Genomic DNA, 15,787 nt, shown 5'->3' on the forward strand with positions numbered 1-15,787 from the left:
TAGGCTTCTGTAACAATATTACCTACATCAGTGCATGCATACCTACTTTTGTGAAGATGCAGGAGGAAGCTAAAACACAATCATTAAAGTTCACTAATAAATAGATAGAACATCTTCCTTATTTTTTTTCATTATTATTCGTTTAATTTAGCAAAATAAACACAATTAAAATACACCTGTATCTCGAAGACTTAGTAGACCTACTGTCTATTTTATACTATGGCATGCTCAGTATCTGTGGTAAGACGAGCAAAAAACAATATACGAGGTCAATAACAAGCAAAAATACTAAAACGGAGCTAAGTCTTTAGTCAGACCTTAATTTTCCTGGTCAGTGACCCCAGTCATGTTGGTTTTATTTCGACAAATGCATCGATAGTGTATAATTTACTCGCCCACGGGGGTCAAACACCCACTCTGTGGTCGAAATGGCTAAAAGATGCAAAGGGCGGGTATATTGATTGAGAAATATGAGAAGGTATGCAAGAATGTGACGTCATTTGTCATTACAAGGTTCGTAAAAGAAAAACAGTTGAACAGCAGATGACGTAAAATATCCAAAGAATTTGAAGCAGTAAAATCATAAGTTAGTTTTCAAAATTATGTTGCCAAGGAAACCAAAGGACTTTTTTTACTTATTTATAAAAACAAATACAATGCATTGTTTTGCAAACAATACAAATCAGTAGGTACACTTCTAACACCGCATGTCACGATATAAATTAGTATCTTATTCGGTTGCAATAGGAATTATTTTGCATTAAATATTATTCTGGTGTTACATAACACAAAATATCCCGGTCCGCCAGTCAATACGGAAAACGTTCAGGAAAATGCTGTTTATGTTTATCGGACAAAGGATTACAAAAACATACCAATGTGTTACATTCATTGTTACATTGTAACATTGTTACTGTTGACGGTTCGGAAATTCGGCGGAAAATTCCGGGAAATTACTTTTGTAGAAACTGGATTCTTACTTTTAGGGCTTTTAAATTGGCTTCCATCGGATGCTAGAACTTCGGTCTGGTATGTAAAGAAATTGGACGTATTGACATCTTTCTATACTAATTTTGCCCGCGTCTTCGTCTGCGTGAATTTTAGCCAGAAATATTATAGTTGTTTTAAAACGAGTGTTTTTCCTTTAATCTAAACTGATAATAATCTTAATCAGTTTAGTGGTTTTAGTAAAAATTGGAAGAGGTTACAGACAGACAGAGTTAAAATGAGTGCTTACACTTAGGCTGGGTTGCACCATCTTACTTTAACTTTGACAAAAAAATTAACAACCCAAAATCTCGGATTTTCTCTATGCCAAAGTTAAAATGGTGACATTTTAAATTAATAAAGCCTTCATTAAAGTCTATGTAATAAAGGCTTTAATAATCTATGGGGTGGTTATTATACAGCATAATTAACTCTTAAAATGTTTTCCTTCTAAAGCTTCTTGCTAAACGTGTTCCACGTGTTTTAAAGTAATTTTAGGTAAGTTTTTCCTAAACTCTCTTATAATGGTCTGTTCGGTTGACATTAACCCTGAAATAGGTACCTGTTGCTCGCAAACAACCGCCCGTTTAAGAGTTTAAGATACACGTGAATGTAGGGTTGCCACATGGTAATTTTAAGGAGGATTTTGTGTAAATATTTTATGGCATTTTACCTACTAGCTAGCTGACATTTTTTTGATTTTTATCCTGCAAATAACTAAAAATCATCTGTGTTTTCTTTTACGTTGTATTGAGTAATGAATGACTACTTATTTCACTGGCTGGTACGGTTCCACTCTTTGTTCTAAGGCAGTACGCATTAGAGAAAGACACAAGTAGTAAAATATCATCGCTTGAGTTCTAACACCAAGTTAGTAATTTTTGGCCATTTGAAAGCTAAGAAATCGAAAGTAGCACCATTGGATTAATAAGAAATAAGAAACCAATTATTGAGTATTATTATCAGTAGCAAAATAAGACAGTACTAGTTAATTTAAAGTTTCCAGTTTCATTGCTGTCTTGAGGCCATGCTCTAATTTACATGTTAGTTAGAACATGATAAAAAAGAGGGATTGATCCTTTTGGATGCTGGTAAGTGGCAACCCTACAAGAACGTGACTCATGACAACGTCATAGGGTTAAAACTCTATGTTGCATGGCAACACTAAGCTGTGGAATTTAATTTTTGTGTAATGGCAATGTTTTCTCTCTCTCTCGTCTCGGCTCCCACGAATACACAAGTGTGTTAACTGAAGATTGTGTTTTAATCAAGAAACCCGCAGTATCCAGCCCTATCATACACAAATACGCGCGCGGCCGCGCCTCATGGTCCTTCGAGATATTTATGAAGATCTGTGGGTTGACCAGAAACCACTTGTAAGAAACGCAAGTATTCGCAATTTGGGAAGCACAACAAGGACGCCATTTTCGTTCATTCGTCGTTTGGGTCGCAATTCGCTCAGCATCCAATCAAGCAGCACGCAACAAATCGCAACCAGGTGGCGCTGTAACCGCAAACCCGATTCGTGCCGATTGTGGTGTCGACCATCGCCGAGGAAAGAAAAGGACGCAAAACTTGCAACGAGACCGAGTGCAAGCAGGACGGCAAGAACTTCGTGCAACACATTCGTTCACCCTTCGTTCAACATTCGTTCATCTGCTGCACCACGTGACGACCAACGCTACGTGCAACACCTTCAATCTCAGTTCATTCGCCAATTTTGCCATTTCCGCCATTTTGTGTTTCGCCCTTTTGTAAGCGGTTAAATTGTTGTAATTGACGTAACTATTTTAAGTTAAGCATAGTTATAAGCGTGAATTTGTGTGAGAAGTTTATCCATTGTGGTGAAAAGGAAGTTTAAACATGGAGGAAGGATTAAAACAGAAAATTGCTTCGCGAGGTTACCTAAAAGGTACAATCACAAGATTGCTACAAGTTTGTGAACAAGATTTATCTTCACATTCAATCGAAATCTTAGAAGCAAAACGTGTCAGACTTGAAACATCTTTCGCAGCGTACGAAAAGCTCAACCAAGAGATATTGTACTTGGATGAAAATGACAGCGAAAACGTCGAAAAAACTGAAAGCAACTATTTCGCTATTCTAACAAAGCTAGACTCAGAAATTAAAAAAAAGATGTCAACTTCCTCCATGCAAGCCTCCAAGTCACCTCACCATAATATAACTAAGTTACCGCCAATTACAATCCAAACTTTCAATGGTAAGTTTACGGAATACGTTCCTTTTATTAATATCTTCACTTCCATGATTCACAATGACAATACCTTAGACGAGATTCAAAAGTTTTATTACTTGCGTTCGTATTTGCGTGATGAGGCCTTCGACCTCATCAAAAATCTGCCTATTACTGCAGATAGCTACAATGTAGCTCTGGGCCTTCTCAGCAAGAGGTACGAAAATAAATACCGAATCACTGCAGAACATGTATCGCAATTATTAGATTTGAAATCAATTCCAAGGCCTTCTGCCACAAATCTTAGAGAATTTGTATGTGTAGTCCGTCAGCAAATAGCTGCTATTAAAAACATTGACCCTAATGTCATTTACTGGGACGCAATTCTTTTAAGTATTTTAATCCGCAAACTAGATAACTCAACGGCAAAGGCGTACCAACTTGGGCGCTGTATGGAAATGGAGCCCAAACTTGAAGATTTCTTGCTATTCATCGAGAAGCAAGCAATGGCGCTGGAGAACACTGAGCAGGGTCACACTTCCAACAACAACAAGGTGGTGGTGACTCACATGACTACAGCAGCATGCGGATACTGTAAGTGCAATCACAAGTTATACACTTGCAAAAAGTTTAAACTTTCACCTACACAAGAACGAATGCAATTTGTAAGCATTAATAAACTGTGCAATATTTGTCTTGGTGCGCATCAGGGAAAATGCAGGTTCCATTTTAGGTGCTCAGTGTGCAAGAAACCTCACAACACACTGTTGCACAGCGATCAAGCTGCCCCCGCACCCCCTGTTTCTTTGACAGGCAACAATATATCTAATAACAATGTACTTCTTCCCACAGCAAGAGTTAAATTAGTGGCGAAGGATGGCACAGAGCTTCATGTCAAAGCTTTGCTGGACAGTGGCTCGCAAGTTTCATTTGTTACCTCTCATGTGGTCAACCTCTTAGGTTACACCCCTAAGCAAACTAACACCAAAATCATTGGAGTTTCTAATGCAAAAAGTTACACTAAATATTGCATTCCATTAGAAGTCTACTCCTTAAAAAGTCCATTTAAAATAAATGTAAATTGTCATGTAGTTGACCAGATAACATGTAAATTACCTCAAAACAAGATTGAATTAAATGATTTTAAAATACCTCCCAACTTAACTTTAGCCGATGAGCAGTTCAGTGAACCAAGTGACATTCACATGCTAATGGCAGCTGACATATTTTTCCAGGTGCTCATACCGAGCCAAGGAGGGGCACCTCGCGAGCTGACGGCGTTGCCCACGCAAGCGCCTGAGTCTACTGGGTCTCTGGCTCGTGAGCAACAAAGCAGCAACTACTCGTCAACTGCCACAAAGGATAATTCAGCTAAGCTATTCATAACCAATACCCACTTCGGAAACATTATTGCAGGTACTGTCTCTCCTTTTCAATTACCTAAACAATGCCACAAAGTTGTTCTCAAATGTGAGTTAGGGTTGAGTGACACTATTGCTAACTTTTGGAGTACTGAAAAGGTCCCAGAAGTATATCCTGAGCATTCTTCTGAGCATGAACAGTGTGAGCAAATATTTAAAGAGTCCGTTCAGTTGAAAGACAGTAGATTTCAAGTTGCATTACCTTTAAAGTTACCTTTACCTCAAATTAATGACGTCCTTGGCGAATCTTTTCATTTGGCTCTCAAACGGTTCTATAATTTAGAAAAAAGGCTACATGCAAATCCTGAGTTATTCATGCTATACAAAAATTTCATTCATGAATACTTAGCACTAAATCATGGTCACTACATAGACATTGAAAGTTATGATTTGATGAAACAACCTGTTTATTTTCTGCCACATCATGCGGTAATAAATGACAATAGTAAAACTACTAAACTCAGAACTGTGTTTGATGGTTCTATGAAGTCAAGCAATAAAGTATCATTAAATGACTTACTATTAAATGGGCCTGTAGTTCAAAGAGAATTATTTGACATAATATTGTTATTTCGATTAGGTGATTATACTTTCACTGCTGACATCAAGCGCATGTTTCGCAATATAAAAGTAGATCCGGAATACACTTCTCTTCAGAATATACTATGGAGGGACGATCCCACCGAGTCAGTGCAATGCATTCGATTAGATACTGTAACGTACGGGTTGAAAAGCAGTACATTCATTGCCACTCGCTGTTTAGATGAGCTAGCAAATAGATATAGGGACGAATTTCCTCTAGCCTCATCCATAATTAAAAATAATGTGTATTGTGATGATATTTTATTTTCTCACAATGATCTCGAAACTGTGTTTGCGGCACGTGACGAATTGCGTAGATTACTGTCACTAGGTAGTTTTGAAACTCACAAATGGAGCTCCAATGACAGTCAAGTTCTATCTGATATACCAATCAATGACTTGCATTTTGATAGTCTTGATTTGCAAAAAGACAACTTTAATATGAAGGCTTTAGGTCTTACAGTAAATGTGAAGCATGATCACTTCATAATATCTTCACCACAGCCATTTGATTCAAACAAAATCACTAAGAGAACTATTTTGAGTTATATAGGCAAATTCTATGATCCAATGGGTTTTGTTAGTCCTATTATCGTCTCAGCCAAGTCTATAATGCAAAAACTTTGGCTGCAAAAATTAGAGTGGAATGACAGTCCCCAACCTGATGTGTGTCAGGAGTGGCAATCTTTTACAGCTGACTTAGCTGCAATGAAACCAATTTTATTACAAAGAAATTTAAGCATTTCAGACGTTGACACAGCTGAATTAATCGGATTCGCAGACGCATCCAGTACGACTGGCTACGGCTGCTGCGTATACCTTCGCTGGTCCAGCCCCACAGGTACTGTGAATGTGCAATTACTCTGCTCGAAGTCGCGCATCAATCCTATACAAAAGAAAGGTATGACTGTGCCAAAGTTAGAGCTAAATGCTGCACTCATACTTTCAAAGTTAATTTTTAAAGTTTATGATGTTCTTATAACAAAAATTAAAATTAGTAATGTTTACCTATTTACTGATTCTAAAATAGTCCTTGCATGGCTTAGTACCGATCCAACAATGCTCAAAGCATACGTTGCAAACAGAGTAATTGCCATTCGCCAAACCTGCGATCAATGGGACTGGCTGTATGTGAAGTCAGCTGACAATCCTGCGGATCTTGTAAGTCGCGGAACCAAGCCAGGTGAATTGCTAGGGTGTGATTTGTGGTGGCATGGTCCTCAATTTCTTCAAACTAGCGAGCTTGACTTTTCCTCTTGCTATACGGGTCTACCTGTCGACTTACCTGAAGTGAAACTCTGCTCAGCCTTCTCCTGTAACGTTGTGTGTGACGATTTCGATCAGCTTGCATTTATATTTCAGCGTTTGCATGATTGCTCAGATATACATAAAATGACTAGGTTGTTAGCTTATATCTTGAGATTTTTAAATAATTTAAATAAAAATAAACAAAAATTAAATGCATCATTTTTAAGTGCACAAGAACTTAACAATGCGTTAATGCTATTAATAAAGTACGAACAACATACCTATTTTCAAACTGAATTAAATTTATTGCGCAATGGCAAGAATGTTAAGGGAAATTTAGCTAATCTGCACCCCCATATCGACGACCAAGGGCTTTTACGTGTGGGTGGTAGGCTTCATCACGCAGATATCGCTTACGCACAAAAACATCCCATAATATTACCGAAAAGTTCTATTGTCACTAACTTGCTTATACGAAGTGAACACGAAAGGTTACTGCACGCAGGGCCTAGGCTTTTACTTGCGCATTTAAACCAAAGGTATTGGATTGTAAACGGCTTAATGGAAATTAAGAAGATAACTCATAAGTGTATTACATGTTTCAGACAAAAAGCCACTGTGGCCAAACAGCTGATGGGGTCCTTGCCAGCTGCTCGCGTCACTGCGACCAGCCGTCCCTTTGAGAAGGTCGGAGTGGATTTCGCCGGGCCTATTGATGTCAAGCTATCGCGAGTGAGACGATCTGTAGTTGGTAAAGGTTACATCTGCGTGTTCGTCTGTTTTACGACGAAGGCCGTCCACTTGGAATTGGCCTCAGATCTAACCACTGAAACCTTTCTCGCTTGCTTAAGAAGGCTGATATCACGAAGAGGATTGCCCGCCGAAATTCACTGCGACAATGCTAGTACTTTTAAATGTGCACGGTCCCATCTAGCTGAGCTTTACAAATTGCACACTTCCCAGAGTCACCAAGAAGAAGTACATCATTTCGCAACACAACGCGGTATTGCTTTTAAGTTTATCCCCGCTTACTCACCTACCTTCGGGGGACTATGGGAAGCTGCAGTTAAAAGCACAAAATATCACCTAAAAAGAGTTCTGCAAAAAACTGTACTTACCTATGAGCAACTTAGTACTGTGTTAACAGAGATAGAAGCAATACTCAACTCGAGACCCCTTCTACCTCTGTCATCAGATCCTGATGATTTTTGTTATTTGTCACCAGGACATTTCATTGTTGGTTCTCCTCTAACTATGTATCCGGAACAGAATGTTGTCGTTCCGCGAAATAAATTATAATTTTGGCAATTATGTACTAATTTAAAACAAATGTTTTGGAAAACTTGGCATAAGAAGTATCTTAATGTATTGCAAAATAGGCCAAAATGGAGAACAGATTGCAATGATGTAAAAGTAGGAAGTTTAGTAATTTTAAAAGATGATAACACTCCTTCAATGTCATGGCCTATGGCTAGAATTATAAATGTTTTCCCTGGGCATGACACAAAGGTTAGAGCAGTAGAAGTAATGACATCTAATAAGAAAACTCATGTTCGTGGCATACATAAAGTGTGTCTATTGCCAATAGATGATAATCTGTAAAATGTTATCACTTAATTTTAGAAGTTAAGGCTAATTAATAAACCTACTGTTAATTTAGTTACGTGTGCATAATATCTTATGATTACTTACAAGATGTAACAAATTACATTATGTCTTGTACAAAATGTGTACTGTGATGAGTATTATAAGTCTAACTTACTTTTAGTTACCTACTAATTAATAGTAAAATTAATGTTGTGTAACTATCAAATATTTTCGCCCTTCCTGGGGCCCCAGTATGTTGCATGGCAACACTAAGCTGTGGAATTTAATTTTTGTGTAATGGCAATGTTTTCTCTCTCTCTCGTCTCGGCTCCCACGAATACACAAGTGTGTTAACTGAAGATTGTGTTTTAATCAAGAAACCCGCAGTATCCAGCCCTATCATACACAAATACGCGCGCGGCCGCGCCTCAGGTACCAGAACCTTCGTTCAAAAACCTCAGGTAGGCGTGCGACCGAGATGAGAGATACCCCTGTCTCTTACGAGACGCGTATAAATTAGTTTACGTCTTCACAATGCAGTCAGAATATTAACGTCAATCTTAATGCAGACGTGTTCTCGTAACAATAAGGTCGACAATGCAATGATTAAGTTGATTTTGTTTGTAATTGTGACTTTTATGTTTTGTGAGGGTGGTTGCTTGGGTTGATCGCTTTCTTTATCTTTAAAGTTTTTTGTAGAAAGGAGCCAGAGGAAATCGTTTGAATTGACTTCAATTTTCTTATGACACTTGTGAGGGTTATGTTATCGATTGATGGAAGATAGATAACGGTAATATAATATTATTAAACATTATAAAGTTATTAAACGCTTTCAAGGTCATAACAAGGCTCGGGAATACATAGAATTAACACTTAAAATACGGAACCATAAAATTACTAATCCTAAAACATGATTTTCCGAAAGTTTCGTTCTTGTGTTCTCAGTATAGTTAACATAAAAGAAGAAGAATGTATTTTACAGACACGAACGTCTCTTAAAGACCTACCTATGATAAGAAATATTTCTAAGAGAATCCTACGGTCTGTCTTTACTCTCTAATGAAGATTTAACTGTTAATTTATTGTGTTCACATTGAGAATGTTACAGCACCGACATAGGTGTTACGTGTAAATAAATATGAGAAGCTTCACAAATTCGCCTTTGAAGCGCGCTCACCTGAATCAACGTAAACAAAACACGCTCGAAAGGTGGCATGCATCCGTTGCCTAGCAACGCGCAGTGCAGTTGTTTCATAACATGTCAGATTCGAAATTTGAATTAATCTTGTTCAATTCTGCATGAAGTTTACACCACATTGTTTCGTTCTTAATTTAATTTAACGTTCGAAAACAAACAGTTCTAACTGAATGCGTTTATGTATTATGTCAGTGCTTATTTGTTTCACAACTAGCCAGTGACACGTTCGAATTTAGAATTGGTTGGATAACTTTTTGAATAACAACGTCCTGTTCTAGAACTTTTAACGAGATGATTCTTTGAAATAAATTCGTACCTAATAACAAAACACTATCGGAGAGAATGAATTTGTAGCTGACCCGTTTCTGAATTCAAACAAAACTTACGTATCTACCTACCTACAACTTTATTTTCCATAGTAATTAAGTTATTATTAGAGATGAAACGGATAGTTGTTTGGCCGGATACCGGATACCGGATATCCGGCGAGCTGCTAGGCCGGATAGCCGGATATCCGGCGGCCGGATAGTTGGCCCATTGTCTCGTTGCATGTCGTGACGAGTTAAGCGCCGCACAGGTGCTTCGAACGCGATCAGTGGGTCTATTAGTAGACTAGACTAGTCACACTTCGAAAATCGAATCAGTCCGAATAGAATGTCAGATTTTGCCACTTGTCTAGGGGGCAGATCAATTCGGGCGATTTCGGTTACCATCCTGAGTGTGTGATTGAATAGCGAAAATTAAATTAGTTTAGGTACTTGCTGCGTAATCTGACTGAACTACATCATGACATCAGACCATCAGTGAAAAAAGATCGCCTATTTTATTTGGCAACTAGCGGCCGCCCGCGACTTCGTACGCGTGGATCCCGTTTTACCCCCTTCATCTGTCTTACGCGGTTTAGATTTTTTCATACAAATGTTTTTTCCCGCTAACTCCCGTTCCCGTGGGAATTTTGCAATATCCTGTTGTAACTAAGCTTTAAGTTTACTAAGGTACCTGCATGCCAAATTTCAAGCGTCTAACTTAAGCGGTTTAGATTTTTCATACAAAATGATTTTCCCGCTAATTCCCGTTCCCATGGGAATTTCGGGAATTCCTTGTTGTAACTAAGCTTTAAGTTTACTAAGGTACCTATATGCCAAATTTTAAGCGTCTCACATAAGCGGTTTATATTTTTCATACAAAAGGATTTTCACGCTAATTCCCGTTCCCGTGGGAACTTCGGGAATTCCTTGTTGTAACTAAGTTTTAAGTTTACTAAGGTACCTACACACCAAATTTCAAGCGTCTAACTTAAGCGGTTTAGATTTTTCATACAAAAGGATTTTCCCGCTAATTCCTGTTCCCGTGGGAATTCTTAAGTATACTATAACCTGCCCAGGAGTATGGAGAATAATTGCACCAAGTTTCGTTAAAATCCGTCCAGTAGTTTTTGTTTCTATAAGGAACATACAGACAGACAGACAGACAGACAGACAAAAATTTTACTGATTGCATTTTTGGCATCAGTATCGATCACTAATCACCCCCTGATAGTTATTTTAAAAATATATTTCATGTACAGAATTGACCTCTCTACAGATTTATTATAAGTATAGATATTTCGACTTAATAGATATTTACTATTTATGTATTCGTCATTAGAGTGAATAGCCCAAAAAAGAAATTGTTTTTTTTAAACTCCTTAATATTTTTTTTTGTAACTTTTTGGACTTTAAAATAAAAGCCGTCATTATTATAAGCCATTTTATTGATGTTTACCTCAAAGATTAATGTATTTCATTTTATTAATAGGAAATTGTCGTAGTTTTTTAATATCCGGTATCCGGCCGGATAGTGAGTTACTATCCGGTATCCGGCCGGATAGTAAATTTAGGCCGGATATCCGGCCTACCGGATAGTTACCGGATATCCGTTTCATCTCTAGTTATTATTAGCACCTTGTTATGTTAACATATAGATAGATATTTACTGTTTATTTTAGACGATGATGATGCATTGTCACTTAAACGGCAACCATTTAACATGCGGGCACGATTTGCTTAAAAAGGTTATCGACACGAGAAGACAACTGAAACATTTCACCTTCACATAATAAATAGGTCACGTGACGATCTACATTCGCGCGTGAAAAGTAAGAGTTCACTGCATCCATTCGCTTCTCAGAAGTTCAGAACATGCGAATAATAGCAACCCATAAACACTTAATATTTCCGCGTATCAAACGCGGGTCGGTGACCTTTACCTGCCCACCCCGGCGTGCCTCATGATGTGACGTAGCACACGGTTACTGACCGTTTTGTTTACTTGTAAGTATATTATCTGCCTAATGTATCCGCGATTTCACGAGTTTGTTTGAGGCTAATACCCGTATTCACAAACGATGCTTGCTTAAGTGAAGCAGCAAATCTAACGCACAACGTTGAATAGAGCTCTGTGATTGGTTCGAGTGTGACCCTGTGCGTCTCAGCACTGTGAGACCTCATAGTAATGTTTGTTTGAGGCTAAGTTTCTGTTTGTAAGCGCTCGCCGCTTCCATTTCGGCCAAAGATTATGCAAGGTCCGAAGTGCGAAGTCCGAATAGGCAATTAACGGTGGTGTTGTGAATGAAATAAAAAAGGATAAACATTAAACACTAGTTTAAATTATTCTAATTTTTCATCATGCGCGATGCAACTATTGAGGTGAGGAAAACCCTTTGGATCTTGAACCAAATGAACCACCATGGTCGTCTGACACAGGTCAGTCGAACGTGCGCTCCAAAGCAGAGCATCATATTTTTCCGACAATTGTGTTGATAAGCGCGCATTTATCCTTCTCTTATCTAAAACTTAACTAGGGATTAACATGGTGTGTGTCCAATCTCAAACTCAAACTCACTGGAACACTGTGATGTGATTAGGAGACCCTTGAAGGTACGTTAAGTTTCAAATCGATTAGTCCGTTCAAAACATCAGCTGTTAATGGCGGTTAATGCATGACGTTTGACAGGTTGTAAGTGTAACAGTACTTACTAATAAGCTTTATTTGTAATGTATTATGTATTATCCGAACATCTGCCGTAGGCGCGTCATCGCCAACAGTTGTGGATTGTTCAATGCCCTACTTAGCCACAAAGGCTGTATTTTACTTTTACGCCGCAGGTAATGTGGCTAATTTAAGTAAATAACACTCGAATGAGCAAATGCATGGAAAAAATTAAACATGACTCCTACATGAATAAATTTTGTAAACGGTCAATGCTCGAGATATACCTAAAGTATGGAACGTATACATCATACATACACGGTATGTCAGAAGAATAACATTACATAGACAACGTAGTTAAAATATACAAAATATTTTAAGTTGTTTGTCAGAGTTATCTAACTTTAACCAATTTGGAAATGCAGTTCAAAAATCAAACCTGCCGAAAAAACTGGTCGCATATCGAAGTTTTATCGGAAACTGTAAAAACTGTTTGATTTTTCAATCCGACCCGTCATAGACATATCCATTTTATTCGGGCGCACTAGAAAATGTTTGAATTTTGAACGGTTTAAAGAGAGTTAAGGTTTTTTTTCCATTTATCAAATAGACCCCACGTTTTATTTAACACTAGGATTGTAGTGGATTTATTAATGTCACGTGAAATACCGATGAACGATCGTCCAAGGGATTTAATCGTGACAAAAACATGGCTACCAAAAAAAATATACAAAATCAAACACGAACTACTCAGAATCGTCAACATTTTTAGTTCTTACATAACTCGGAAGACACCTATCATTCACCAGGTTCCGTATACGATGATAAGTCCGTTCCAAGAAGTCCCTGAGTTATTAATGCGTTTAATCTACCTAGAAATAAGATTTTTGTCGGATTTTCCGGAAAAGTGAATCACATTAGTAGACTCATTCATAAAGACAAACGATCGCATTAAACGAGCCGCTGATTCTGAGAGAAGTTGATTAGTTCTTTAGGATCAAGTGGATAAGGATCAAATTGATAAATCTAAGCCTTAGCTGTTTGGAAATATTTGTTAGGTAGAATATACGCATTACTAGTCTGCTAATGTTTTATTGAATGATTATTATCATAATATACTGACGTAACTTAGCACGTTTTTAAACATTATTGTAAAGTAATAGCGTCAAGATTTAAATCATTAAATAGTTTGCACAGCTGTAGCTTGAGCTTCTTACCTCTTTTGTGTTTTAATGCGTAAATATAAGTTTTTATTCAATAGTTAATTCTGTTTTATTATCTACGGACATATGAAGCCTTGCATCGGCACGTGCCCTGACCTACGACAGTAATGATTTAATTCACTTTTATTTTAAGAAATAAAAAAAATAAAAAAATATTTACAATACTGTATTTACAATACTGTATCTGTATCTCTGTCGATCTTTAATCTTTGACATAGTAACTGCTGACCACGTGATCGTAATTTCTCAGCTAAGAAAACCCGTGCGTTTATTCTGAAAATGGATAAAATGCGATACGATAGAAATTCGATATTGTAACATGAATAATCGCTGTCGACAGCGTTGTGGTATAACAGTATATTAATCAGTGACGTCAAAATTCGATTATGTGAGAATAATTAGCGCTTTGATTGACTGTGATTGACATTCGAATCGGTAATGAGATGAAAACATACGATAAATCAATAAGTTCGGGTACTGTTGGTAGAGAATTGGAACTAGCTCAGCAATTAAGTATAACAATCCTAGCGTCTATCCATACGGTGTTGATATTTTTTATCAATGTTACAGGAAATGTATGAAATCTAGGAATTGTATACTTTTCCTAGGAAATGTATACAATTCCGAAGCTATTTAGGAAATGTATAAAATATTGCTTCAGAGATTTTTTAATACGCACATAATCATCCTAGGAAATGTATACTTTTCCTAGGAATTTTATAGAATTCCAATATTGTATTAGGAAATGTATAAAACTAAGCGGCACAAGCACGGTCGAGTGGTCGGGTGCCCCTCGGTACGCATAAAATTTCATTTAGCCAAACCACATTGGCCGATAGGTACTTTTAACTCACAATTATTATTGTTTAGCCTGACAGTTGTTTTCGCACTATTATACTTTGGCCGAAAAAAATATTTGCCTAAAATTTATTAGCATACCTTTCTTTCGGCATCACGCATATTACGCTGAAGTATTGGAAATCCCTAATTTTAACATCTCTTTTATTAAACTATTATTGGCATGAAGGTTTTAGTACTCCTGTAGCTGGATAACAATGTCTCGGTTAGGTTAGGTTAGACTTGCGACCTTTTGAAACTTAAAAGTTTCGGAGAAAAAAAAGTGGCGTAATAATTAAATGATTTGTGTAAAAAAATTTAGGCTTAAAATTTGTGTGCCATAGACAACTAGGCGTACAAAAAATTTGGCGATTCGATAGAGACCCCGCGTAATCGGATGATGCAATATCCTCCCCTCGCACCGCATGTCCACGCGTATTCATTGAAATCTTAACATTTCCGATTGCTGTTTAGGAAATGTATAATTTTCCTAGGAAATGTGTCTAATATAATTTACATCACACATTTCCGGGTGATTTTAGGACTTATACACAATTCCTAGGAATTGTATACAATGACGGATTTCATACATTTCCTGTAACATCAATACCAAAACCATAAGTATTTATCATGTCGGGGAACCTTTCATTTGCTTTAACCGACATAAGATTTATTTTTTCTCTAAAAGGTAGCCTAGCCTAGGTTCTAGGTGACTTTAGGTTCAGTTGCTATTCTACATATTATACCAAAGTTCATTATATTTATAGGTAGTTTAAAAAAAACGTTATGTAAAAAAAAGTTTGTTTTAGAACAAAATCTGGAACATTACGATAAGATTAGAGCATTGCAGCATTGCAAAACATGACATAAAACCCTTTGTTAAAAAAATTACGATTTAAAATGGGTCACATAATTATTATTATTGTGTTTGGTATCCTCTAGTCGGTATCAAAAGAATGGCCTGTTTGTGTTTACTGATAAGAAATCACATGTGTGTAAAGTTATGTTTTCTTTGCCAACCGTACATCGTACGACAACAATATTGAACAGATGTTACAGTAAATGGCAATATACATCTGTTTATGTTATTTCCTCGAGGCTTACTCATCCGTTGTTTATAATAGTGGCTATTATTAAATTATGAACCACACGCGTAGTCGTCAAGTATATTTTTTGGTGTTCAGTGCGAAATAAGTATATTGGAAACCTAAAATATTAATTATAATTGTGTAGTATTAAGTTTCATTTGATATTACAAAACAATTTTGTTGCAAAATCGCACGTATTTCAACTAAGTAAACTAAGCGTTACTGTCACCCTCGTTAAATTTATGTGTTGGTATCCTAAATATTTTATGTGTTGGTATCTTATGCCTAAATTTTTTTAAAAGGTCTACCTGTTTAATCTATGACTATCACAAGAAGCAAGCTTCTTGGAATAGAATGCACGAAGAAAAAAAACTAAATTGAGGCATTTGAACTTAAAAAACACTTAAATGTGGTGTTGTGGACATAATGACTAAATATTTTATGGGCACTAA

General features: G+C 37.0%; 2 protein-coding genes across 5 annotated transcripts in view; one reads left to right on the plus strand and one right to left on the minus strand.

The window, feature by feature from the left end:
* LOC135081163 (brain tumor protein) overlaps positions 1–15,787 on the minus strand; it is a 666,947-nt gene that overhangs the window by 193,618 nt on the left and 457,542 nt on the right. The gene's annotated exons all lie outside the window — the stretch shown is intronic.
* LOC135081154 (uncharacterized) lies at positions 2,143–5,336 on the plus strand. Its single transcript, XM_063975887.1, has 3 exons — positions 2,143–3,208; positions 3,596–3,775; positions 4,417–5,336. Exons 1-3 carry the CDS (start codon positions 2,851–2,853, stop codon positions 4,479–4,481), a joined length of 603 nt encoding a protein of 200 aa, XP_063831957.1. The 5' UTR covers positions 2,143–2,850; the 3' UTR covers positions 4,482–5,336.

Source organism: Ostrinia nubilalis, chromosome 19, assembly GCF_963855985.1.
Source record: "Ostrinia nubilalis chromosome 19, ilOstNubi1.1, whole genome shotgun sequence".
NCBI classification, from domain to species: domain Eukaryota; kingdom Metazoa; phylum Arthropoda; class Insecta; order Lepidoptera; family Crambidae; genus Ostrinia; species Ostrinia nubilalis.